The sequence below is a fragment of the Biomphalaria glabrata genome, chromosome 10 (genome assembly GCF_947242115.1).
Source record: "Biomphalaria glabrata chromosome 10, xgBioGlab47.1, whole genome shotgun sequence".
Classification (NCBI taxonomy): domain Eukaryota; kingdom Metazoa; phylum Mollusca; class Gastropoda; family Planorbidae; genus Biomphalaria; species Biomphalaria glabrata.
The window spans coordinates 34,936,145-34,963,902 of record NC_074720.1 but is presented as its reverse complement, the minus strand read 5'-3'; the positions used below and the strand labels follow the sequence as shown (position 1 = coordinate 34,963,902).

The following is a 27,758-nucleotide window of genomic DNA, read 5'->3' as shown; positions in this document are numbered from 1 at the left end:
GGTAGTATTATGGTTTTTGGTTATTTCTAGTTCAAAATTTCTGATAATCGTGTTGAAAATGTCGATACCTGCCTTTTAATCTGCATTGTTTGCCAAACAGATGACTAGTTATTAGATCTGTTGGGGGGGGGGGCCTAATCTGAGTTTGTGTGAAAATACAAACTCCCTTTATAATCTTGGTAATTTGTGATAATACACTTAAAAAAAACACGTCTCTGTATGAATACATATTTAATTACCTTTTACAATGTTAAATACAATTATGTTATACACATTTTCTAAAAAATAGACGATCAAACATTTCTTCATAAAAAAATATGTAAATAAATAAAACCTGTTTCTTGTGCATGAATAAAACTATAATTGACACAAATCTCAACACGTCAATTGTCACACTGGGGAAATAAGACATCATTTTTCTTTTTCAACACAACCTAACTTTGAAACATTAAAGAAAGTCATCCGCTTACCTTGAACTTAAATATCTCTGAGACGTATGGTAATTGTATATGTCAGGTTAACCATTGAAAGGTTACATTAAAAACAAAAACAAATTAGAGCATTTAAAAAATTCAGTAATAATAGATAAAAGAACACATGAACTACGGTCTAAACATTACTTATCTTCTACAACGAAAAATATTAAAGAATATCAATAAAAATAATAACATTTTTTTTTAACTTCGATCCAATTCATCATAGAAAGATATGAGTTGATAAAGAAAGAAATACATTCTTTGTTGTTTCTGGATGGTCGATTTATAAGAAAGTGCCGATGACACTGGTCAGCGTGATAATGACCACTGAACTTAAGGTCTGGACAACAGCATCTATGTGTAAGAAAAGAAGTAGATGGTTTAGTTTTATTTAGAGACAGTCTTAACAGAAAATAAGTTGTTTTTTTCCCGAGAGTTGTGTCTCTGTCTCTCTTGTGTCTCTGTCTCTCTTTGTCTCTCTTGTGTCTCTGTCTCTCTTTGTCTCTGTCTCTTGCGTCTTGGTCTCACTTGTCTAAACAGAAAATGAGTTGTTTTTTTTCCGAGAGTTGTGTCTCTGTCTCTCTTGTGTCTCTGTCTCTCTTTGTCTCTGTCTCTTTTTGTCTCTCTTGTGTCTCTGTCTCTCTTGTGTCTCTGTCTCTCTTGCGTCTCTGTCTCACTTGTCTTGAAAGAAAATAAGTTGTTTTTTTTCCGAGAGTTGTGTCTCTGTCTCTCTTGTTCCTCTGTCTCTCTTTGTCTCTGTCTCTCTTGTGCCTCTGTCTCTCTTTTGTCTCTGCCTCTCTTGTGTCTCTGTCTCTCTTGTGCCTCTGTCTCTCTTTTGTCTCTGTCTACCATGTGTGTGTCTCTCTCTTGTGTCTCTGTCTCTCTTGTGTCTCTGTCTCTCTTGTGTCTCTGTTTCTCTTGTGCCTCTGTCTCTCTTTGTCTCTCTTGCGTCTCTGTCTCTCTTGTGTCTCTGCCTCTCATTAGTCCTGTCTCTCTTTTGTCTCTGTCTACCTTGTGTGTGTCTCCCTCTTGTGTCTCTGTCTCTCTTGTGTCTCTGTCTCTCTTGTGTCTCTGTCTCTCTTGTGTCTCTGTCTCTCTTGTGTCTCTGTCTACCTTGTGTCTCTGTCTCTCTTTTGTCCCTGTCTACCTTGTGTGTCTCTCTTTCTTGTGTCTCTGTCTCTCTTGTGTCTCTGTCTCTCTTGTGTCTCTGTCTCTCTTGTGTCTCTGTCTCTCTTGTGTCACTGTCTCTCTTGCGTCTTTTTCTGTCTGTCCTTAAGTCTGTCAGTATGAAGCAGGATTTCTCGTCCGTCAGAGTGAAAGTAAAAAAACAACAACACAAAGTTCCCCTTTCAGACCTTGCGATCAACAGGGCAGATGAAGTAAAGGTCATTTTTTGTTGTTGTTGGGCCGACGGTTAATGAGGGTGCCATGTGTCTAGCACAACGACCAACCGCCTTTACTTTCCCAAAGTAATGTAAGGTACCCATCAAAGTTGGGTCATTTTTTTCTATGAGGTTTAAGGAGGGTGTCATGTGGCCAGCACAATGACTAACCGCTTTTACTTTTCCAAACTAATGTCAGGTAACCAACAAAACTGGCTGGACTCCACCAATAAGTCTTTCTATATAGTTCTCCCCTTTCTAACTCTTTGACTTTGTTTCTGTAAACTTAAAACTATGCAATGCCGTATCTAAAGAGACAAAAACAAACAAACAAACACAAACACAAATACAAACAGTGTGGACGTCATTAAATTTACTTGTGCAAACGTCTCCTTTCTGCCAATAGCCATCAGAGCACTGACACCTGTCATTCAGGTCACATAGACCTGTGTACGCCGGATCCACATTGCATTCAGTGTCTTGATAACAAAATCTTCCAGGATCTGAAATCAATGACATGCTTAGTCTATATCACACGCAGCAGGTAATTGTAGTCTGGATTCTATAAACATAGATCTGTCAATCTGTTTTTTTGTCTTGCCCTGTTTTCCTGTCTACTCTAACGTACACTGACGGTCTGGCAGTAGATGATACTAAAGAATTGTCTACTAGTGCAAGACTTAAAGGAGAGTGTGTTTGTCACGTAGGTACGCATACGTATGTGTCACGAGTCGAGTCTGTGACCTATTTCGACCAGTTTCTAGAAGCGAGTTCAAACCAGTGCAAGTGTCCAGCGTAAATAAGTTAATTTTAGAGATCCAATCAAAGAAAGAGGTTAAGGGAAAAAAATAGCACACCTCAGCTTCTAAAAGGTCAAAGTTACTAAAATAATGATCTAAGAAGGTTCCATGATTCTGGAATGTACGATTAAAGAAAGTATAAATTAGGGGAAAGTCAGTTAGACGGGGTCCTCGCATAGTAGTAGTTCTTGTAGAGCTATGGTCCTCGCTCAGTCCTCGATTAGTAATCGTTATGAGTTTTGTGATATTAGCGGGTCCATTAGTTAAAGTTTTATCAGTTGAAGTTGAAGTTATACTAGGTGAAGTTTTATGTATCTTTAAGTTTTATATATGAAGTATCAAGTCAAGTTGTTGTTGAATTGAGAAGAAATTTGATGTGAAAGTTTAAGAAGTATTATTAAAGAAGTTTTAAGAAAATACAGAGAGATGTTTCTTTCTTCATTTCATACGAATTCATCCACTTATTAATACAATCGTCGATCTGCTCATCACAGTATGTGTGACCCACGATAAATACAAGAAACAATTGGATACATTACGTAAAAGGTTCACGAACTGATATTTTAATCCCAGTGTTCCCCAAAGTGGGCTACGGAAAGAGTTTGAAGAGGATACGCGTTGCACATTATTAACTTTGCTGATTTAGAAAAAAAAAAATACCCGTGTAATTATTTACATTCTGGTGGAATCAACGCTGGTATCGTCAGTTAGGAGAGAAAGAGTTAATCCTGTTTGTTATTTATGTTAAATTTTTAAAAACTCAAATATGGCGCTATTTTACATTTTAAGCCGAATTTCTACAAAGATTAGGAAGTGAATAGGGATGTAGCAACTTACGTCGCCAGGCCTACTTTATAAATGGAAAAAAAATGTTTTCATTTTTTTAAAGAAAGTATTTGATGAGTCTCTGAAGCATACAAATAAATAAACTCACTAATTTAATATTAATTGAAATAGAGTGATTATTATTTTGTTTGTATGTAGACCAACAAAAAAAATTTGATTGCTATTAAAATAAATGTGGGATGTGGGCTAAAATACGAAAATTCTAGAAAGGGTACGCATAGATCAAACGTTTGTAAATAACTGTTTTAATTGAACAAAGAATTTAGGGTAATTAATAATAATGATCTAAATTTCTTGCCACAGTTTCGATTTTAGTATTGAATGTATGTATGATAATGTTGACCTTATGATAAATACGTAAGCTAATTGAAGCTACCTTTGAACTCTTTAAGATCCTGGTATACTAAGTGTATGAAACTTAAAATTTTTATTACCAACACCGGTCTTGTTTTATATGCAAATTAACTTACTTTTAACAGTAATTGCTAGTGTTGAACTAGTGTTACTTATTACAGTCCTAAATATCGCCCTACAGGCGTATTCGCCTTCAATCATACTTGTGATAGAGGGAAGGTTGTAATACTTGGTTCTTACTTCTGACACCAAACCATTGCTGAAAAAAATCAGTTTAAAAAATAAAATTTAAATCAAACAGCGGCAAGGTGAGTCTACGGCTTTCCGGAGACTTAGAAATTTTGCAACGTTTTACAGTGGGAAAAGAAGCAACAAAAAAGTTTTTGTTTAGCACACAATGACAACTTTATACTAATAATTTTCATTTCATTAGTTGTTTCCTAATTTGGAGCCTGCAATTTTCACATTTTCCTTCCTTAAGCAATCTGTTCACGATGTTAACATTCTTTCTTTTTTGGTAAACATTTTTACAATATTCAGATGGATTTCAAACTCTAGAGAAAAAGAAAAAAGTTCCCCTTTCAGACCTTGCGAACTATAGGGTAGATGATGTTAACATCAACTGTTCCTTTGGATATCGATAAACGAGCAGGAAGTCATGTGGCCTGAACAATGACCAACCGCCTTTACTTTCCCCAACTGAAGTCAGGTACCCATTAAGGGTGGTCGAACTCGGGCTATATTCATTATAAGACGTCAATTAGGCCAGATTCACACCTAACTTCACATTAACTTTCACCTATCCTATGGTCTGCTGGACCGCTGGGGCACCACACACGATCTGTTAACCTTCTTTCTCCATTCTTCTCTGTCATGTGTCTTTGATAAGAATTTTATTCTGTTTGTTCTTTCTAAAAATATTGAAACCTCCCTTTTTACCTGCTCGGGTGGACCACTTCGGGGGTCGAGTTTCCACACAAACTGTCTTTGTAACCTTGTTAAAATTGTATTACTTTAAACTTTAAACGATCAAAACAAGACCAGGGCTTGAATATCTTTCTGGTCCATTGGGAAATTCAATGGGGGCTGCCTTTGAATTTATGTGATAACACAAACTCTCTTTGTAATCTTGTTTTTTCTTTTCATTACGATTGATTACCATCAGAACATGACATCTACTTACTAAATCCATTCGTAGGTCATTCCAACAGTCTCTGACAATGTGATACATTGAAGTTTGTAGTCCCCTTTCTCCCTAAAATATCCATTGGAGTTGTGTAAAATGTATGGTCGGACTATCTTATCTAAAATTAAAAAAAAAACACATATAAAACAGTTGAAAAAGCCTGTAAATTATTACAAATATCATTCCTTGTTCTCTTATATTGCTTTTCTTTTCTTTCTCTCTCTCTCGCTCGTTTATATTATTATAATAAAATTATTAAATTACTTTGCATAACGAATCTGTCTTGCTAAAGTGCTCTATGGTTCAAAAGGTGTTGTGGGTAAAGGGGTATAAGGGTGAGGTCTTCTGTGCAGAGGCGTAGTGAAGGGGGGCCAAAACAAATCATGCTTTTATCCTTCTCAATGTGATACAATGTAATCTCTGCTATATTATTTAAAACTAGAAATAGAATGATGTTTACAATATGAGAATGCACTTCTGAAATCATGAAAATGGCTTCCGCGAGAATTCTTTAACAGTCTACATTTTACATCCCAACACACCTCCCAGTAGACTGGGGGGATGGTGATGGTTTTGGGTTGAGTTGCAGGGGCGTCACTGTTAACAGGTTAAAAACCTCTGTAAACTAGAGTATTGTAATGTTGACTGATTAGATTAAGTCACGTGATGTCCTACCCTGAACAGTTACTGTGGTACGTCCGTAAAAGTTGATGCTGTTTGTCCGAGCCATGCAAGAGTAGGTGCCGCTGTCCGCAGTGCTTATGTCATCAAGTTGAAGCTTCCGGTCAATCTGGCGATAAATGACATCTGTTTCTTTCCACCAAGTATAACTGGCGCCTTCATTGGACTTGTCGTCACAGGTGAGGATAACTCGTCCTCCTTGGATCGGACTGTTTGAGCTCTTCGTCAATCGAATTGTAGACGCTGTAGGTAAAAACAAAAAAATATTTAAGGTTAAGTCTATGTCACACATGCTCGGGGTCCTGGCAGGCTCTGGGTTGAAGGGGATACATTAAATGGAGCAGGGTTTTTTTTTGCCTTGAAATGTTGTACCCCAAATATTATACTCTATAAACAGCTTTCAATAAAGTGTTCTGAAGCTGATGATATCTGTTTAGTTTTAAACCCTTCAAAACACAACTTGGTGATAAAACCTAATTTTTTTAAACGTTATTCATTGGAAAGATACTTAATGTCATAGATCTATATAAAATGTTACTTTTTCTTTAAAAAAAAACAAAACAACTTAGCTACTCTATCTAAAATCTTCTATCTATAACTTGATGTATGCTTCTTACTCCAGACGACGGTGACAGTATTGTTGGACATGACTGCTGTTTCAGAGCCGAGACTTGCTGAACATGAGTACTTGCCATCCGAACTCACGGGCAGTGTCTGGCTCGTGTACCCGAGAACCTCATCAAAGTTCTGGAAAAGCAATAAATTTTTAAAAATCTTTTTTTTTTAAATACGATTATCTGATCAAGGGTAAGAGGGCAGAAAAAGAAAAGCAAACGCTCCATCTCCCTTCAAAAGTTCTGGATCCGCCTTTGCGTTTGTAGGGACAAATGAAAGTTATCCCAGATGATGTTTTTTTTTTTTTTTTTACATTTAACATTTGAACTTTTATATGTATTTGGGTAAGTGTAATTGATTTAATGTTTGCTAGGTACACGGTGATTACCTGTTGTTGGTTTTTTGTTTTCTTTTTTGTTTTTCAATCAAAGACATAGCTGACTTTCTTCCGATTGACAATCTAGGTACGTGGGCTTGAAAGGATTTCTTAGCACAAAAGCAGGGCCGGAGTTTACAGTCACGTTTTGGAAGCCACTTGATGTATCTATAATTTATAATGAGAGAACCATTTCATGCAGTGTTTCTCAACATGAAATCGGAAATCCGCGCATTCCTTAAGCCCTTTAAAAAAGGTCTGCAGAAATGTATCCTACAGAGATTTAGAATGCACACTTTATCGCTGTAAAGGGAGGCAGGCCAATAATCTCAAATTAAGAAGAGTGCGCTTAAGTTGTTACTGAACTGTGAGAGACATTCACATGTAGCACATGTCTGTAAAGGGAATTCGATCATTCTCACGTCCAAAAAAGACACGCAGAATCGCATACAGGAGTCGTCTTAAATATCTTAGTCAAGAAAATGTTACGAGTCAAGCCTGAAGTGACGCGAAGACGGTTATTTTAAGGACTAAAACCCAAACCATGTTCACCTTTTTTTTAGGGAGGGAGGCTGGGGGGGATAGCTTCAATACACCGGAAGAGTGTACAATTTATGCACTTCTAATGATATTCTTAGGATTGACGAATGGGCAGAAAAATTATGCCACTTACGGTGTATAACAGATTAGATTTGGTACAGCCTTAAAGGTGCATAGGATAACTAAATCACGTATATAAAATACAACTTTCTGGAACGCAATTTCATTAAACATTCCCACGCAGAAAATGAAATGAACATTCTCTTATTTAAATATGAATTGTAATGTTGCTTTCACTTAATCAACACTCAAATTGGCATGTATAATATACTCCGTACATAAGAGAAATTTTTAGTGTCCCTTGAAAAACAAAAGACTGTCTTCATGCGCCTGACTTCTTCGACGTCATAGGTTAAGAAACATGTACACGGAGAGAGATTACATTCAATAGTCAATGGCACCTGCAAAGCCCAATGTTATAGGTTATACAGTTGAATAATGTACACGTGTCCAGCAAGCCCAGAAAAAAAGGAATTCATTGGTCAAAACCATCATTTGAAGTTCCACAGAGAAAATGCTTACATTTGTTTGGGATGTGTCCAATTTCATATTAGAGCTGACATCCTTAAGAATTGTATGACACGACTAGGTCTAGGTTTTTTAAAAGAAATTTTAATGCAAACATCCTGTTTATATTTAGTTAGTTGATTTCCGGAATAGATTTTGTCGTTACAAAATTTCCTTTTTGGGCTTCAACTTTTTAAGTGTGTCTGTTAAGGGTCGAGGGGGCGCGGTGGTCAAATGGTTAAGTGCTTGGCTTCCAAACATGAAATCCTGGGTTCGAATCCCGGTGAAGACTGGGATTTTGAATTTTGTGATTTTTAGGATGCCCCTGAGTCCACTCAACTCTAATGGGTACCTGACATTAGTTGAGGCGGTTGGTCGTTGTGCTGGCCTCATAACGCCCTGCTCGTTAACCATTGGTCAAAGAAACAGATGATCTTAACATCATCTGCCCCATAGATCGGAAGGTCTGAAAGGGGAAACTTTACTTTTTCTATTTTTATTAAGTATCGAGCCTTGTTCGCTTATACGACCCTTAAACAAACGCAAGGATTTTACCCAAAGGCCAGAAATTAGAGATTACTCTTAACTGGCCTCTCTTCGGAGGTCTCCCATTACATACATTTTGTGAGGTCAAGACTCCTTGAGCCACTCTGGATCCCCATGACGGCGAGCCCTCCACTGTAGCACCAATGAGCCTTTAAGTCTTTAACCAAATGTTATTATTGCTTTGGAAAGAATTATTTCAGTGTAAAACGACAACGGTAAAAAAAAGTCAAAGGTCAAAGTCCTGGTTGTGTGCCGAAAAGAAATCGAACAAACCATATTCTTTTTAGATGTAGCTTTTAAAATATTACTTATTTATTTTTCATATTAATAATTCTGCTTGAATACACGACTCTGTGAAGTATAAGCATCTAAATAACTTCACGACTCTACCGCCCAATCATAAATCTAGTGGATGTGACAATATAAATTATTCTTTCGCAACAATAACAAAATAAAAAACAATAACAAAAAAAAAACAACAACACCCAACATTAAAGCATTATTTCTTCAAATGTTTACTATGTGGTATGCGCTTTGGAATGTCTCACCAATGGTCCAGACCTCGAACCACAAACAGTCATCATCTATTGCTTCAAGCGTCATCTGGAAACTTTCTGACAAAAATTGTAAAATGTACACTTCACAATAAGACTTGAAAGTAGATTTTTCCGCAAACTGCATGCTCTTTGACATTATCTTTTCTATTCGTATTTCAAGTCAAATAAAAACTTATAGAAAACAAAAGTTACCTTCCAAGTGTATGTGATAGATGGAGACGTCCCAAGATAAGCGTCCATGGGTGACGTCGTGCAAGTCAATGTGATGGACGTGAAAAAGTAATCGGTCACTTGGGTGACATACTGATTGTTGAACGTTACACTGACCGACAGTATGTTGGCTAGCAATAGAACAACAAATATCGTAAAACAAAGACAAAACAACAAAAACATACGTTAAAGATAGATACAGGATGTCAAAGTCATTGACAATAGATTGAATGAGATACAGGATGTCAAAGTCATTGACAATAGATTGAATTAGTGAAAGTCTTGATAAATAGATTGATTCGAGCGGCCAAAGGCATTCGCAATAAACCGGCAAAAGAAGTGCAAATTATTCGAGCTAGATCGACTCAGGGTGTCAAAGTCCTAAAAGCTAGATCGACTGGAGACGCTTAAAGTTATTCACAATAGACTGACTCATGATGTCAAAGTCCTTAAAGCTAGATCGACTGGAGACGCTTAAAGTTATTCACAATAGACTGACTCATGATGTCAAAGTCCTTAAAGCTAGATCGACTGGAGACGCTTAACGTTATTCACAATAGACTGACTCATGATGTCAAAGTCCTTAAAGCTAGATCGACTGGCGACGCTTAAAGTTATTCACAATAGACTGACTCATGATGTCAAAGTCCTTAAAGCTAGATCGACTGGAGACGCTTAAAGTTATTCACAATAGACTGACTCATGATGTCAAAGTCCTTAAAGCTAGATCGACTGGAGACGCTTAAAGTTATTCACAATAAACTGACTCATGATGTCAAAGTCCTTAAAGCTAGATCGACTGGGGACGCTTAAAGTTATTCACAATAGACTGACTCATGATGTCAAAGTCCTTAAAGCTAGATCGACTGGAGACGCTTAAAGTTATTCACAATAGACTGACTCATTATGTCAAAGTCCTTAAAGCTAGATCGACTCAGGATGACTATACAGCTGGACGAAAGTCGAGAGCCGAAGGCATTAGCCTATTTCTATTTATAGAACCAACATAAAAAATATACTATACAAATTTTGTTTTACCTAAACACATATTAACTTCTCGTTTATCCACTAGTCAATTAACAACTTATCATTTATCAACTTTCATTTACTAAATTCTCTTCTTACTTATCAACGTTGGTAGTTTCGCATAGTCACTCGATGGACGTGTGAAGGCCACCCCTGTCGGGGGTATTCTCATGTAACAGACCACATCTTTACCTGCATTGGTGCTGTCAATCGTTACAGCAGGACTATTAGTCTCTATGCCGTTAATCTAAATACAAACAAATAACAACGTTCAAATATTTACAAAGAAAATATTTCACCAGAAACATTAACAATAAAACTTTGTAGTTTGATGCAGTCGTCATTAACCTTTGCACTCCAAAAGAAGCGTTATTTATTTACAAATTGTGTTGCGTAAGGTTATTATTGCCGTAAATCAGCGGTTCTCAACCTTTTTTGTTCGGCGACCCCTTTTTACAATTCTTCATAACGCCGCGACCCCTCCGCTCCAACAGTAAATTATTTTCATTCATGAGTATAAGTAATTGTGCTTTCGCTAATGTAGATGCAGAAAGCTCGACAACTGATGCTAAAGCGAAAACTGAGGTATCCTTAAAAAAAAATCTTAATATTAACACGTGACTCTTGACCTTACAGACGACAGTCCAGAGCTTTAAAAAACACATGACCAGGCGTAACGATACGTTAAGCATTGATGTGTATTAACTAAAAGTGTTAAAAATATTTCTGCTGCGACAATTAAAATGTTTGAAATCAACTCTGATTCAGTTGTTTGCAACATCTAACAATAAAAATAGTACATTTCAATATTTAAAAAAAACTGTATGTGTTTTACAAGCTAGAATTGACAGAAAAATCGATATTTTCGATGGTCTTAAGCGACCCTTGACAAAATGTCAATCGATCCCCAAAGGGGTCGCGAATCACATGTTGAGAACCCCTGCCGTAAATAGTAACGGATATAAGCCCAACACTACATATATAATGCTCCCAATGGTATGTGTTGTTAAATAGTCTCTGACATCCAGTGCAACTCGTGGCCTTCAAGTGTGGTTCAGATATTCGGCACGGCGGAAGTGTTTTCACTAACAGAAGAAAGGACACAGGAAAGCAACTGGCATCTAAACCAGAAAGCTTCAGTTATCCGCCTGGGATAAAGCAACCTCTGACTCAAAACCTGAGCTATCTATAAAATCTATACCCATACCCAAACACAAGAAAGGCTTCAGGAAACAACTCTGAGGAAAAATCAGAACTTTAGGCAGCCTGCAGCACACAGTACAACTCCCTGGCAGATCCTGCGACCCTGCCGATCCCAAAGTGTATTGGGTACCAGCTTTTCCTTTGGACACATCAGCTACGTGGAGAGAGAGGTACTACCGTGTGAACTATATCGTTCCAACCATAACTGATGCCCAGGCATTCTAGGAAATAATCCTTTGTCATTCCATAACCGAGGGGGGCGTGGTAGCTAAGTGGTTAAGCGCTCGGCTTCCAAACCTTAGGTTCTGGGTTCGAATCTCGGTGAAGACATTTGAATTTCGGGGTTTGTAGGGCGTCCCTGAGTCCACCCAACTCTAATGGGTACCTGGCTTAAGTTGGGGAAATAAAGGCGGTTGGTTCGTTGTGCTGGCAACCGTTGGCCATAGAAACAGATAACATCATCTGCCCCATAGATAGCAAGGTCTGAAAGGGAAACTTTACTTACATTAACCGTAGCAAGTCAAAAAATGAGATTAATAGACCTAACACTGATGCAAAGCAGATAGGCAAGAAGTGGTGACAGTTGGAGAGATTCGAACAGAACCGAGATGCCTGGATGAAGCTGGTTGGTGACCTATGCCTTAGAAGGGACTACAGGCAGAGATGAGATGAGATATCTTAAAAATACTTAATTTGTAGCCAGCCTCCTTTGCATGTTTTTTGTGTTCTTTAAATGTAGCCTCCAATAATTTTATTCCGGTTTAGACTAGTCTTATCATTACATACCTGGTAAAGAATGTCGGTGTAGCCAAAAGGTGTGTTGAGACAGCCGATACGAACGGTAGATCCAGCGACTACGGCTGTAGTAGGTATTTGTATAATAGGTTTAACATCAGAAGAAGCTGTGCATTAAACAAGAAAAACATTTGAAATACTTTTTTAAAAGACAGTACCTATTTTATACATCATATAGAGCGATTGTTTTTCATCTTAATAACTAATGAATGCTAGATTTAAATACAATGTAACACATTTTAAGCCTTCCCTTCCTTCACCCAGACAAAGAATTCTGGTTAAGCGAATGGTATAGATCTATTCTAATAGTCCAATGATAGGCCTTTAGTCGTAGATATAGATCTCGAAGAGAATGGGCAATGTTTTCAGTAACAATAAAATAACATTTAATTCATTTCTCTTGAATCTCTACTGCCTTACATTCGGAAATTCCCAAACGCGATAGTCCTTTTAAAAGATCTTCTGATATCGAAAGGATAAAGTTTTTGACTTAGAGACAATGACGCGACTAGTAAAAACAAGACTAGAATTTGAAGTGTAACGAAATAAACACCGAACATTTTCGGCAGCTTTAAATGAGGCCGGTTTAATGTACTTAGAGATTGATTTTGATCCTTCATCAGTACCTTCATATTGCTGGCCTTTTGCCTGTTTATTGTTATTTCATTATTTCAGTGTTAAACTCAGTTTAGACATCTGCACAAAACACAGCGAATAGAAGCCTAGCAAACCGATGGTCTAGTTCTCTAGCCAAATTTAATTTATTTTTTTTTTTTTTTATTTTTCAAAAATTATAACGGTCAAACTAAAGTTTACCCAGCTAGTAATTCTTTTCTTAGCAATATACATCAACTGTTAGATATATAGAATATTTTTTTAAAGCCGTCTTTAAGACCCGTGTCGACCGAGGTTCCATCCGCCACCCAGAAGTTTCCACGAATGTACGAGTTAAATAGAGGTATAAAAAAATAAGTCATCTACTAATGACCTGTATCTAATTATTATCTGTAAGCATCAATATTGTTGGTGAGCGAAGTCTTGGCGATACTCTGGTTTAAAGATGAACACAAACTAACGTATATAAACGTAAACTTACATAGACCTCCAGGCCCCAGCATTTCCATGGTAAATGGGTCACTTAGATCTGATGTTATAGTTGTGTCTTGTCCTATACCTTTGCATCTGAAAACATGTGAACATATAATGGGTGCCTATCTATCTATCTATCTATCTATCTACCTATCTATATTGTCTTTTTTTTAAAAATCAAGCAGCTGATGGACTAACGGGAAGATAATACTGCTGAGAGGTAGTCTGCTGACTCGGTTTTATATTTGTTTGTACTTGCAGGTTCTAATTATAGATAATACTCCAGACAGAATTAATAGAATAAGTTAATCCAGCCTGTTAAGAACACGATACTTTAATTACAAATAGAAGGGCACAGACCACGTCATCAGCCAAAGAAAAATACGTCCTCTTCTAAACACTATTACAAGATGTGTAGGCGATGAGGTCGAGTGGTAAAGAGCTTGGCTTCCGAACTGGGAATCTCGGGTTCGAATCCTGGGGAAGACTGGGCTTTTTAACTTGGGGACCTTTAAGGCGCCTATGAGTCCACATAACTCTAATAGGTACCCGATTAGTCCCAACTTCTACGCGTTTAACTATTAAGTCATTACAATACACCTACTACTTGGTAAAGTTAATATTTCTTTCTTTATTTAATACACCTACTACTTGGTAAAGTTTATCTCTCTCTATATATATATATACATGTATATATATTATGTATGTATATGAAAACTGTATTAGCTACGGCAAAGGTTCGAATCTCAACTCGAAAGGCATAACTGAAACCTCCCATATACATAGTAACTTACTGATTCACACTAAATAAAAGGTCAACAGTGCATAAATCATTATTAGGCATATGTACCAGAGACGAAAGGTCAGTTAGACATAATGATGTGGTAAAAAGCATTTAAAGAAAAAACTAACGACATTGTCACTATCCAGTAGGGGAGGGGGGATGTTATCTTACAACAGTGGAAGGCATCGGGCAAAGATCAAACTCGCGACCATAGTGATGAGTGATGTTAGCGCATAAGACACGACCAGGCAGCCACCTCAAATGCTGTGATATAGACCTATTTTTTCTTCTCTATTTTTTCTTCTCTATTGAGCTACAGCTTGATGTGAGATACATACAGCATGAGTAGGCCTACACTGTCACACAAGTCACTGAACTAAAACCAAATAGTTGAACAGGTGGAAATGTTATTCTCGACTTCACTTACGTGAATGCTCCGACTGTTACACTTGTGGCCACCGCTGTAAAGTCCCTGGACGAAGAGGGTAGCTTCGTGGTGCCCAAGTACCATTCGTAGTCAGATGCATCAGCCACACTACAGTACAGGGTGAAGCTAGACCCAGCAACTACCTGACCAGATTTTTGACTGGCTGTAATGATCACCGGCTTGTCCAGTTTCACTGTGTACAAAATATTTTAAAATAAAAGTCCACTGCATACATAGCCAGTGTCCACTGCATACATAGCCAGTGTGCATTGCATAAATAACCAGTCCACTTATTACATAGCTAGTGTCCACTTAATACATAGCTATTGTCCACTTAATACATAGCTAGTGTCCACTTAATACATAGCTATTGTCCACTTAATACATAGCTAGTGTCCACTTAATACTTAGCCATTGTGCCGCATTTCACTAACGTAGAAAGCTGTCTTTCGGAGCCAAAGGTATTGGGTTGGAGTCTATGAGAGGCAATATTTTATAAGGAAACTTTTTCTAAGAATGAATAGCATAAAAGTTGAGGTTTCCGAAAAAAAAGAATACATAGCCATTATCCAGTGTATAAGCCTTCATAGTTGAAAAGGTATCATTAAAAAAATGCATCTAAAATAGAGAGTGAAAATCACTCGTTAGGTTATAACAAATATGTGTATGCTCATTATAAAGAGTGGCCAATAAAGAAATGAAATACATTATAAGCTTTCAGAATGTAGGTTATAATGGACGTTAAATCATAGACTTTAAAAAATATTAAAACATTTCAAATACATGCTATTTGATGCTATTATTGACGTTTAAAAAAATTCGGCCATTAAAAAGACACGTTATTACAAGCATTGAAAACACAGACACTTATTCTTTCACGTTGGTTATAATACAGTTTAAAAAGAAGGTTACTTTAAACTTTAAAAAACGAGAGGTCATCAGAGAGATTCAAGACAGGGCAGTATCAGCCTTTAAAAATAGGTCTTATATTTTTATTTTTAACACAGAATTGGAGACATGAAAAAGCATAGACCTCTTTAGATATGAAGAATTAGTGGTCTCGGCGTCCGAAGTTTCATTATGATACCAACAATCATTGTATGCATGATGTTTGTGTTTCAGAAAGGGTGAAGTCTACATTCATAGCTTGTCACTCACATGCGCAGCCAGTACGTACTGGAACAAAGGAGGAGTTGCGACAAACACAGGTACCGCTGGGGCATGTTGACAGAGTGAAGTCTGTCGTCTGACATGTTTGGGCTGTTGTACATGTGGCTCCATCTACACCACCTGGCCAGGCTGGGGATACATCGTTTCAAATAGAACAATTTTATTTAAACAACATTTTTTTTCATTAATAAAAAAAAAAGTTTGTTTAAGGGAAGAGCTCCACATTTACAACTATATATATATCTCAATAATGGAGAAGTTATTTCCCTTTTTAGTATAAAAAAATAATTATTAATAATTAATTGACTAATTCTAAATATTGTTTTATTGGTTCATGTTTTGTTGCTACAAAGAGTAATTGTGTGAAGTTTCGACTGGATCCGAGAATGGGTGTGGGAGAAATAACGCGCTCAAATATTTTTTTTTAACAGACAGACATACATACAGAGTAGGTTGATTTATATCCTTATGTTATCGTGTTTGTTTAGCCAAATTTAGTTGTACTGCAAGTTACACTTTGAACCTTTCTAAGACTAAATTTAATCAAAAAGAGGAAGCAAAACTAAAACATTTGTTAGTCCTTGAATAGTCAGACATATAATGATAAATAAAATCCACTACACAATCAAGTGCTGTAATTATGTAGACCTGCGCGATACCTTGAGAACACAAAGACAAAACAGAAACAGTGATGATAACACATGGCTTACCTACAAACATGGACGCCCCAAGCAGCACAACATGCGATAGAAACATTCCGAGATTGTGACGTTGTTTGATGGTGGAAGACACTTTTTCTCACTCTCCATTTCAAGTTAAGCGGAGAGTCACTCAACTGTGACACACATTGTGCAAGATGCTTAATCTCTGTGTAAACACCATGACGTATGATGTCACCATAGTGACGACCTGAGAGTCATATTGGTCAGGCTGGGAAGTCCTACAATGGGTGAGTGTTGCAACTCAATAACCAACCATACATCGCCCTCCTCACCTTTCTACACTTGCCTCCATATTGGGAAAAACTAATGCACCAAGGGACGTACTTTGGCTGGAAACGTTATCATAACTATATCCAACCCTTCCTCCTTCTACGACCTCTATATCCCTCCATTGTGACTCTTCTTTAGGTTTACCCCCACCGATGTTCTACTTATGCGTGTTTGTGTATGTGTGTGTTTGTGTATGAGTGTTTGTGTGTGTGTGCTGATGACCACATGTGTTGAGGCCTCTTTTAGGCAACCAACAAGCGAGTATGACCGAACCTTGCATTTGTGAACTTGCAAAGTTGAAAAAGGTCGACCCCCAGTGAACGCTATAAAAATCGAACGAGATCGCATTACGAAACAAACATTAATCAATGACATGACAGAAGAACGGAGAAAGAACCGAGAGCGTACTTTGGTACACAAGCACCGTAACGTTAGTTTTTATTGCACTTTAAAGTTCGATTCAAACTTCTGTAATGTAAGACAAATATTTGGAGTATTGGTTAAGAAAAGATGTACTATAATAAACATAGTACACTCAAAGGAGCTTCATTTAACAGCTATAGAGACTTCATGCCAGTCAAAAGAGTCTTATCATAATTCATTAGTGTCAGTATATGTAAAATCTCATGAGATATATTAATAAAATACTTTTAGTTTCTGTATTTATTAGAATTGTGTCACTTGATTGTACATGAGACTAAATTCGCTTTGAAAAAATACTGCCAAATATTTGCACAACTATTCATTGGCGTAGATAATGCATGAATCAATTCGAATAATTAACCTATTTGTCAATTAATTATTAGTATTTTTAGTTTGATACTAACAAGGGAAGTTAATCCTTCAATCTTCAGAAATATGGTTAAATATGTAGGGTTTTGTCTCCTTAGAAAATTGTACTTCTTCTTTTTCCTACACCCATTCTCGACTAAAATGAAACATTTAGAAATTTGTCTATTGTATTAATAACAAGGTTACAAAGACAGTTTATGTGGAAGCAAAAACACCAAATCGGCCCTGTAAGTGTCCACCCAGGCAGGTAAAAAGGCAGTTTTCAATATTTTCAGAAAGGATATCAGACTGAAACTCTATCAACGGCAAATTACAGACAAGAATGGAGAGAGAATGTTCATGGGTGATACTGAGCGCCGTCATCGGCTTTAGCTGTCGCCTCTCTGGTGAGATCTCATTGTTCACAAAATGAGGACAGTTTTACCTAGCTCAAATTAGGTCACGCGTCACCGCGCCTCGATGCCAGAGAGACGCGGATTAAAACAGTTCAAGGCTACAGCAAGGAAATAAAATAAACGGTTCCCTGACACCTCATCATCCGAGACATTTTATCATTGCAACATTTCATCATCCGAGACATTTCATCATCCGAGACATTTCATCATCCGAGACATTTCATCATTGCAATATTTCATCATCCCAGACATTTCATCATTGCAACATTTCATCACCATAACATTTCATCATTGCAACATTTCATCACCATAACATTTCATCATTGCAACATTTCATCATCCGAGGCATTTCATCATCCGAGACATTTCATCATCCGAGACATTTCATCATTGCAACATTTCATCATCCGAGACATTTCATCATCCGAGACATTTCATCATTGCAACATTTCATCATCCGAGACATTTCATCATCCGAGACATTTCATCATCCGAGACATTTCATCATCCGAGACATTTCATCATTGCAACATTTCATCATCCGAGACATTTCATCATCCGAGACATTTCATCACTGCAACATTTCATCATCCGAGACATTTCATCATTGCAACATTTCATCATCCCAGACATTTCATCATTGCAACATTTCATCACCATAACATTTCATCATTGCACCATTTTATCACCATAACATTTCATCATCCGAGACATTTCATCATCCGAGACATTTCATCATCCGAGACATTTCATCATTGCAACATTTCATCATCCGAGACATTTCATCATCCGAGACATTTCATCATTGCAACATTTCATCATCCGAGACATTTCATCATTGCAACATTTCATCATCCGAGACATTCCATCATCCGAGACATTCATCATTGCAACATTTCATCATTGCAACATTTCATCATTGCAACATTTCATCATTGCAACATTTCATCATCCGAGACATTTCATCATCCGATTCATTTCATCATCCGAGACATTTCATCATTGCAACATTTCATCATCCGAGACATTTTATCATCCGAGACATTTCATCATTGCAACATTTCATCATCGCAACATTTCATCATCCGAGACATTTCATCATCCGAGACATTCATCATTGCAACATTTCATCATTGCAACATTTCATCATTGCAACATTTCATCATCCGAGACATTTCATCATCCGAGACATTTCATCATCCGAGACATTTCATCATTGCAACATTTCATCATCCGAGACATTTTATCATCCGAGACATTTCATCATTGCAACATTTCATCATCGCAACATTTCATCATCCGAGACATTTCATCATCCGAGACATTTCATCATTGCAACATTTCATCATCCGAGACATTTTATCATCCGAGACATTTCATCATTGTAACATTACATCACCCTAACATTTCATCATTGCGTAAAGTGCATTTTGCAAACATAAGTACATGTAGGTGTAATTAAGTCATTAACATACTAAGCAAGTTAACCCTAACCCTAACCTTAACACTAACCCTAACTCTAAATGATGAATTGCTATAATGATGAAATGTTGCAATGATGAAATGTCTCGGATGATGAGGTGTCTGGTCACCAAAATTAACATAGGGTAAATAAAAAACAACAACATGGTATTGAGATGTCATGGTTCTTTATTCATACATATAAAAGGAGGAGTGGTAGCTTGGGATGAGAGAGAGAGAGAGAGAGAGAGAGAGAGAGAGTGAGAGAGAGAGAGAGAGAGAGAGAGAGATCTAGAAATTTCGACTTAGAAGTCGCTAGTTTAAAGTAAATATTTACTAATTTTATAGATTATTATTATTGTATCCTGTATCTTCTTTATATATCGTTTTTATTAAATGAAAGCTGATAATGCCGGTTTTTTTTTAAATCGCGCGTTGGATTGGCATCCTAAAATGACAATTTGTCTATTTTTCAGGAGATTTTTTGAGTTTTCAGGAGATTTCCAGAACTTTTTTGGTATATTTTGCAAATACAAGAGATTTCCACTAGCCCCTGGAAGCTGCACAAAACCTGTTATTATATATAAGTTATAATGTTTTAATTTAATAATTTACACCTAGAATTAGCGCGGGGCCTATGAAACTTCGGGGCCAACTGCGACCGCATAGATTGCGGTGGCCTAAGTCCGACCCTATCGTTTGTACATACATTTATTATTTCAAGTTTGAGTTTAAAATAAATAAAACTCCAGATAAGCATTTCAGCACTTTGTTACTTCATTATTTATTAAATTATTTGAACTATAATTACGGCACCTCCGACCTTACATATGTCACAAGTTTATCTCATCAAGATCTTCAAGTCAAACAAACAAAATAAACAAGTGACATGGGCCGCCTTCGCCGCATGTAAAATTATCTGTATGTTTAAAGTATGCCGTTTCCATAGCAATTGAGGTTTTACAGGGTCGGGTCGCTAGCCCCACGACAAACCCCCCTCTGCCTCATCTGGGCTTGGGACTAGCAGTGGCTGAGTTTCGGGATATCTTAGGAAGAATTAGAATTAAAAATACATTTTATTTAATTATAGAAAGTTCAATTTTCAGTTTGTTCCTATCGGTCGTTGACTTATAGCACCAAACTGCTGGTAGACATCTAAACCGTCGTAGGGTTAATGTATCTTAACTATTAAAGCTTCAAATAACTTTAGTAACTTCATTGCGAACAGTACTAAATAGAACTGTATGTATAATATAGACAAAATCAACTTGTGATCAAATGAAATAGATGTACTAGTAAGTAATAATACTTTTTTAAACAAAATCTAACTCACTACAATAACACAACCTTTCAGTCTCACGTTCTGAAGTCGTCTGTCTTAACTAAGACCAAGTGACGATAATGCCACCTATGTTGCATCATTCACAGCCAGTCGCTTACGTTTTCATAACGTCACCATATAAACACGGTTCCCGGTCACTTCATCCCCGGTCACATCATCCCCGGTCACTTCATCCCCGGTCATTTCATCCCCGGTCACTTCTGTGACAAGTCAAAAACTCGCTGTCAGAGTCATTCAAATTTATCACAGCATTAATTATTATTTTTCATTATTTATTTATTTTATTTTTATTATTTCCCCATCCTACCCCTAAATTCTCCACCCGCACCACCTTTTCCGCTCCAGGCTAGACTTAGTTGACCACATTGGAGATAGCTAAAGCGCGTCCTTTCATTTATCTGCCCTTGATCGGGGAAAGGTAAACACACAATCTCTTTTGTCTTGCCCGCCGGATGTCTGAAGGACGGTCGCGGTTGACACCACCTTGGTTTGAATGCAAGCTAATCCTTCTCCCCCCCCCCCCCCTACTCTCACATCTCTCTTTGATCTTAGAGATTACCCTGGTCAACACACCGCGTGATATTCCAGGGTGCGGCTCCCACCTCGAGTCAAATCCACCCACGTGTAAGATAAATCTTAGCCTAGGACATTTCCTGTGTCCGCCCGCACTTTCCCGGCTTATATAAAGTAAACCAACTCAAGCCAGACCCTTTTTCATTTCTCATTCGAGCTGAGCTATCGAGTCTGGACTATATCACTTATTCTCTCTCCTAGAGGAATACCTGGTGGTAAGCCGAACTTAATCACAAGTTCCATCTTAATTACTCTGTGTATATTCCATTGAATTTTATCATGTGTATTTTGCCTAGTTCATTTATATTTAATTAGTGCATTGTGTATTTCTCACTGGCGTAAGTAGAAAACATAAACATGTCCTATGTATTTATTTATGTATTGCATTAATCTATTAATGCTACGTTGCTCAATTGATCGTTGATGCAACCATGTATATATTTGTATATCTTGTTTTATCTCCTTTATCTCGGTTGGCCGCCTTGACAATTTTACTAGCGCACTGATACTGCGTCTAGAGAAGAGATATGAATTATCTCCCCTTTACTAATCTTACTCTTATGAGAGTTACCCCGCTTGAACGGACACACTCTCCATTCAAGCGCGCTCCATTGTTCTCGATCGACGGTCATATGTAAACATACCGTCAGGATCGCTGACCACCGCCTAATTCACCCCCCCCCCTTTTTTCTTTCTCTATCCACCTGTGTTGTTTATTTGAGACTATTATTTCCCCTTCTATGTACATTTTTATATTATTACTTTCCCTTTTATGTACATTTTTGTATTGCTACTATCAGCCATCTATTTTCCCAATCACATTTGTCATCATCTCCCCATTGTGCTCTAAAGCAATTTTACCAGTCTGACGAATGCACCTCAGTCGAGGGCATCGATAAGATGCATGAGAGACATGTCCTAACTTGTCTTTATTTATCCGCAGCCTCCCTCAGGTGTCTGCTTTTTATCTATTGGATTAATCACCTATTTGCTATCAAGAGTTACCTGCCTACTTATTTAGTTGATATCAAGAATCACCTACTATCTTTGTGCTTAGTGCTATTCAGCACTGCACTTGCCTACTGAGATCCACTCAACTCTACCACTTGGCGCTATCGGCATTGCCCACCTATTCGACAGCCCACCTGTCAAGCTATTAGGTGCGACGCCCCTATAGATTCAGAACTGTGTGAGACGTCATAGCTACGCCAACCCTCTGCAACTCACTGGATATATCCTGTCAACTACGCTGCCCACGGCAGATCCGCTCTGCCCGCAGTAACCTTGTGCCCACGGTAGCCGGCCACCCGCCCTACTGTGCCCACTACAGATATTAGATTTTGGGGATTGAGACTCCACAAGAACTATATCACCGGCGTCCCTCTATCCGCTAGAGCGCCACCTCCAGCTGCAGAACCTCAAGCCAGGACACAGCCAGCTGCGACATCAACAGGAATACCAGCTAAGTCAGAGGACAAAGTGACATACTCTCGTATTAAATGCACGAGTGATGATTAAACATATTATTCACTAGAGATAGATGCAAACCCTCCCCCTTTTTATTCTTATATGTATATTTATGTAAATAAACATTCTTCATTTTAACTTATGTATCTATCTTTCATTGCTTGTCTAGTTGCGTGTCTGCTCCCGATACATATGCTGATAGGTTGGGGTGTGATAGCTTTAAAAATAATCATCCCCTAGACATAAAACGCGCCAAACACACATCACATTTCCTCACCTGTCACAACTTCATCCCCGGTCATTTCATCCCCTGGTCATTTCATCCCCTGGTCACTTCATCCCCCGGTCATTTCATCCCCAATTAAATATTTTATATATAAATATGATTATGTAGAATGCTTTCTTTTTTACATTTTATGACATATTACTAATGCGTTTATAGTGTTTCCTCTTCCACTTTGTATTCTTAATGACAAATCTAATATTATATGGTAAATCTGGATGTGAACTTATCTAGAGCGTAATGATTAAAGGCCAAGGTGTGGTGCAAGTAGTGGGAATCTTTTGAGAGATAGAAGTGCGATTAGAATAATTATGACCGTGCCGCTGATAATTTATCATCAAAGGCCAAGGTGTGGTGCAAGTAGTGGGAATCTTTTGAGAGATAGAAGTGCGATTACAATAATTATGACCGTGCCGCTGATAATTTATCATCAAAGGCCAAGGTGTGGTGCAAGTAGTGGGAATCTTTTGAGAGATAGAAGTGCGATTACAATAATTATGACCGTGCCGCTGATAATTTATCATCAAAGGCCAAGGTGTGGTGCAAGTAGTGGGAATCTTTTGAGAGATAGGAGTGCGATTACAATAATTATGACCGTGCCGCTGATAATTTATCATCAAAGGCCAAGGTGTGGTGCAAGTAGTGGGAATCTTTTGATAGATAGGAGTGCGATTACAATAATTATGACCCTGCCGCTGATAATTTATCATCAAAGGCCAAGGTGTGGTGCAAGTAGTGGAAATCTTTTGAGAGATAGAAGTGCGATTACAATAATTATGACCGTGCCGCTGATAATTTATCATCAAACGCCAAGCTGTGGTGAAAGTACGACCATGTTTCACTTTATTTGATTTTTCAATCGCTCTTTCTTGAAAATGGGCGAGTCATTTTTAGCCTTGTAATAAGGTTTTATTTTTTTCTAATAAAGGCGGACTTCCTTATAAACATTAAAGTTACAAATTGTGTTATAGGACTTTACTTCTATCGATATTTCATTTCTACACGTATATGTAAGTATGTATTTTGTTTATTGATATTCATTCTACATATTGAAACTGGTTGGGGGGCCTCAAGTGTTGTGAACATACTCTTCATGATGAGGTTCCTATAGCCTTAAAATTAATTGTTTGAGTGCTTATTGGAAATAATCTTGCATGTATATTTAGGGTGTCACTCCCTATCTCTTTCTCTCTCTCTGTCATTTAAATAAAAAAGGAATACATTAAATATTGCTCATTTAATGCTTTTTAAAATTACAATTTGTTAGATAAAATTATCAGGTGATGAAAATATCAGGGGATGAAGTGACCGGGGGATGAAGTGACCAGGGGATGAAATGACCGGGGGATGAAGTGACCAGGGGATGAAATGACCAGGGGATGAAATGACCGGGGATGAAGTGGGATGAAGTGACCGGTCACCATAAACACACACATAACACAGTTCATCAAATAAGTCTTTATAACAAAAATCAAATTAAAAAAACTAAAATCAAAAACGACAAACAGAATATTTTATTTCGCTTTTTCTAATTAGTCTTTGATGAGAAATTAAAACATCCAGAAACATTCGGACAATTATCGGTTCAAACTGTAACACTATCCAAAGTTCAAAGTAATTCATAATACTCTAAGAAACGCACTCGAAATGTTTGAAAATGAGTTTCTTCTAAACACAAATTTCAATATAAATGTCAAATAATGTAAATGTTATAATCAGTAGGCTTAATTGATATCACGAAAAAGTAATTCTAAAAATCTGTCCCTTGTATAACACATGAACTTCTTTAACTTTTGTTTTTTTTAATTATATTTTCTAAATCTTCCTAGGTCTATATATCTTGTAAACTATCTTGTTGGTAAATGAAACGCACTTAGATACATTTAGTGCTACCAGACACAAGTTAGGCCACTTTTAGGGCTAACAGACACACTTAGAACTAACAGACACTTTTAGGGCTAACAGACACACTTAGGCTAACAGACATACTTAGAACTAACATACACTTTTAGGGCTCACAGACACACTTAGAACTAACAGACACTTTTAGGGTTAACAGACACACTTAGAATTAACAGATACTTTTAGTGCTAACAGACACACTTAGGCTAACAGACACCTAAATCCTTACAAGAGGACGAAGATGTGGACAAAGCCTCGCGAAACAAGACTTTGTAAACTTCCAAAGAAATATGAAGCAAGTCAGTCACTGGCTATAAAATGGCTATCTTAAATCTGACATAAACCTCCCACAGGAAGCGACTTTTTCTATTGGCTCAACATTCACGTCGACAAAGATTACGAGTAGAACTCCATGCCACACATTTTCTTACAACGGTGCTGTGTAAAAAGTGCCTATCGCTGGAATATTGTCATTTTTTTTTATTTGTCTAAATGGTACTGGATTATGTTCTGTATATAACATCGATAAAACAATAATTAAACTTTTCTATACAGCAACCATCAGCAGTCTAATTAACTTTGCCATCACCTGCTGGTATGGTAATACTTCACTTGCACAAAGACTTAGACTGAATAGACTAATTAAAAAAGCATCGTATGTCACTCGAACACAGCTACCATCTCTTGAAGAGCTTTGCCATGAAAGATACCTTGCAAAACACTCACTATTATTAAAGACAACCTGCACCCATTAAACCACTATTACATAAGATCTGAACGAAGTGGTCGTCTCCTTTCCATTAGAACTAAAACAGAAAGATTTTTAAACTCCTTCATCCCACTGTTGGTCAGAGTGTTACAAGGTCAGCTGTCATAGAAGTCTAATTCGTAAAGCGCTGGTTGTGAGTGTGTATGTGTTTCGTGAGTTGTTCCTATTTGCATCTATAATGTTATTGTTACAGTAGTTACGCTGAGGTTGTCAATTGTTGTCAAACTGAATTTCCATTGGATTGTATCAATAAAAATGATCTTATCTTATTATCTTATCTAATGTTATATAAATTCAAAATAAAGCAGAAAACGCCCTGTTATAATTTTTAAAACATAACTTGTTTCTTGGTGTATATCTGACACAGTTGACTTCAAAGAAGAAAATATAAACGTCAAAATTACAATCTTAAAATTTTATGTCATAACAATTATATTTCTTGTATTTAGATAAAAGCAATTGCCAAAAAATATCTTTCTGTTTACGGCCATTGGCCCACAGAAAGAGTCGTTAAAATTGTCACGCCTGTTGTTTTTTTTTTACTTGTTTAAGACCCACTAATGTCATAGCACCGGCTACTGACGCCTTATATAAACTTAAGGATGACACAAGTCAACATGATGAGAACCATTGAGCTCACAACTTGGACAACTCCATCTGTCAGGAATAGAGAGAACAAATTTGTCTGACCAGGAGAAAATAACTTTTAAATTTTATTTTTCATCTTTCTTTCATAACTCGTTAATTTGTCATTGTGTGATAATTACACACACGCACACACACGGTTTTTTTTTTGGACTCAGTGATTTGGTGCCGGTACTTAGAGATTGATTGCCTAACTAATATATTAATAATATACGTTAAAATAAGAGAAAAGTAATAATTTCCCCCACATTCAAAAAGGTGCCGTACCGTCACAAAAAAGGCCCTGTATATATAAATATGCCCTACATATATATATATATATATATATATATATATATATATATATATATATATATATATATATATATATATATATCAAATATAAAATGATTGATTCAATGTCTAGTTTTTATTAAATGATATTGTTATAAACTTGGTGGTGGCACAGAGAGGGATAGTGGTGTGTGTGTAGTCAGCCGACGCAAATCGCCCCAGGCCAGCGCTAGACGAGCGGTCAACCGTGACGAGCTACGACGGTCAGCCGAGTCGAGTGTCAACAGGACAGTTCGGGAAAGATCGCCGTCGTGAACAAAAGCTTAGGAGCGTCACGAGAGTTGTAGTCATCTGACCACCTAGAAACGTCGAGCGGCGTTCTGTCCGGTTCGAGAAGGCCAGTAGGGACCCTATATAAGAGCGGAGGCGACGTAGTCAAGAGGGTTCAGAAAGCAGGTTCACGGCAGGGGTTCAGAGCCCGGTTCACTACAGTCCGGTCGACTACAGCACAGTTCAGCGGTGTGGTTCTGTACGGAGCATTACGACGGTTCAGTGCGGAGTACTATCAAGTACAGTTGAGACGAACGGCGTCTTGATCTTGGTCTGCGATCGAGTCCGACACAACGAGCCTAGTGTGTGAAGTCAGTCCTGAACTGTTGAACCCAGTGCAAGCCCGGAACGAGACGGAGAGGCCAGTGCAAGAGTTAATACTGCGGAACGGTGTTATCGGAGAGATATTTGTACAGTGTACGTGTTGCCAATTGTACAGTATTGGCTGTTATTTATTCAAGTATTAAAGTGTTACGTTACTTTGGAGCCCTGAGTTGTCAAGTTCTTTAAGTTGGGGTGTATGGTGCAGTTTGCAGAGAGCCTGGATAGTGAGATTCGTAACAACTGGTGTCAGAAGTGGGATCGGATCGGAATCGGATTGGATCGGATCTACTATGGCTCGTCTGAAACTGCTGTACGAACTTGAATTTATAGAACTGAGGCGAGAACTGCGTGAACGAGGGCTGAAGAATGGCGGAAAGAATGAAAACCTTACAAGCACGCCTCCGAGAAGACATTGTGGAAGAAGGGGAAGATCCGGAAACATATCTGTTTGAAATTAAACCAACTTTAGGAGAGCTCTTGCACAAACAGCTAGATGACTGGAAGGAAGAGTTGCGGGCTATGAATACGACATGGAAGAAGTCCAACGAAGAGACCTGTACCAAGCTTGAAAAGATGTATA

General features: G+C 37.5%; 2 protein-coding genes across 2 annotated transcripts in view; both read right to left on the bottom strand.

The window, feature by feature from the left end:
* Positions 1-598: 598 nt before the first annotated feature.
* LOC106065095 (uncharacterized) lies at positions 599-16,644 on the bottom strand. The gene is made up of 13 exons (XM_056043214.1): positions 16,341-16,644; positions 15,619-15,759; positions 14,461-14,653; positions 13,257-13,342; positions 12,152-12,267; positions 10,262-10,409; positions 9,119-9,267; positions 6,343-6,472; positions 5,720-5,968; positions 5,042-5,162; positions 3,975-4,117; positions 2,236-2,361; positions 599-830 (listed from the first exon to the last, which is right to left on the bottom strand). The coding sequence occupies exons 1-13, from the start codon at positions 16,384-16,386 to the stop codon at positions 760-762; spliced, it is 1,719 nt and encodes a 572-aa protein (XP_055899189.1). The 5' UTR covers positions 16,387-16,644; the 3' UTR covers positions 599-759.
* An 8,305-nt stretch (positions 16,645-24,949) lies between these two features.
* LOC106065094 (uncharacterized) overlaps positions 24,950-27,758 on the bottom strand; it is a 22,874-nt gene continuing 20,065 nt past the window's right edge. The window contains exon 12 of the mRNA XM_056045331.1: positions 24,950-26,263. Coding sequence (XP_055901306.1) covers positions 26,193-26,263 — 71 coding nt within the window. The 3' untranslated portion in view covers positions 24,950-26,192. The remainder of the gene's footprint in view (positions 26,264-27,758) is intronic.

Coding starts and splice junctions, on each gene's coding strand:
- LOC106065095 (XM_056043214.1), bottom strand. CDS start 16,386: ATGTTTCTATCGCATGTTGTGCTGCTTGGGGCGTCCATGTTTGTAG. Junction 10,410..12,151: donor ACACCGACATTCTTTACCAG/GTATGTAATGAT, acceptor GTTTGTATTTAG/ATTAACGGCATAGAGACTAA. Junction 5,163..5,719: donor TACCACAGTAACTGTTCAGG/GTAGGACATCAC, acceptor TTTTAATTTTAG/ATAAGATAGTCCGACCATAC.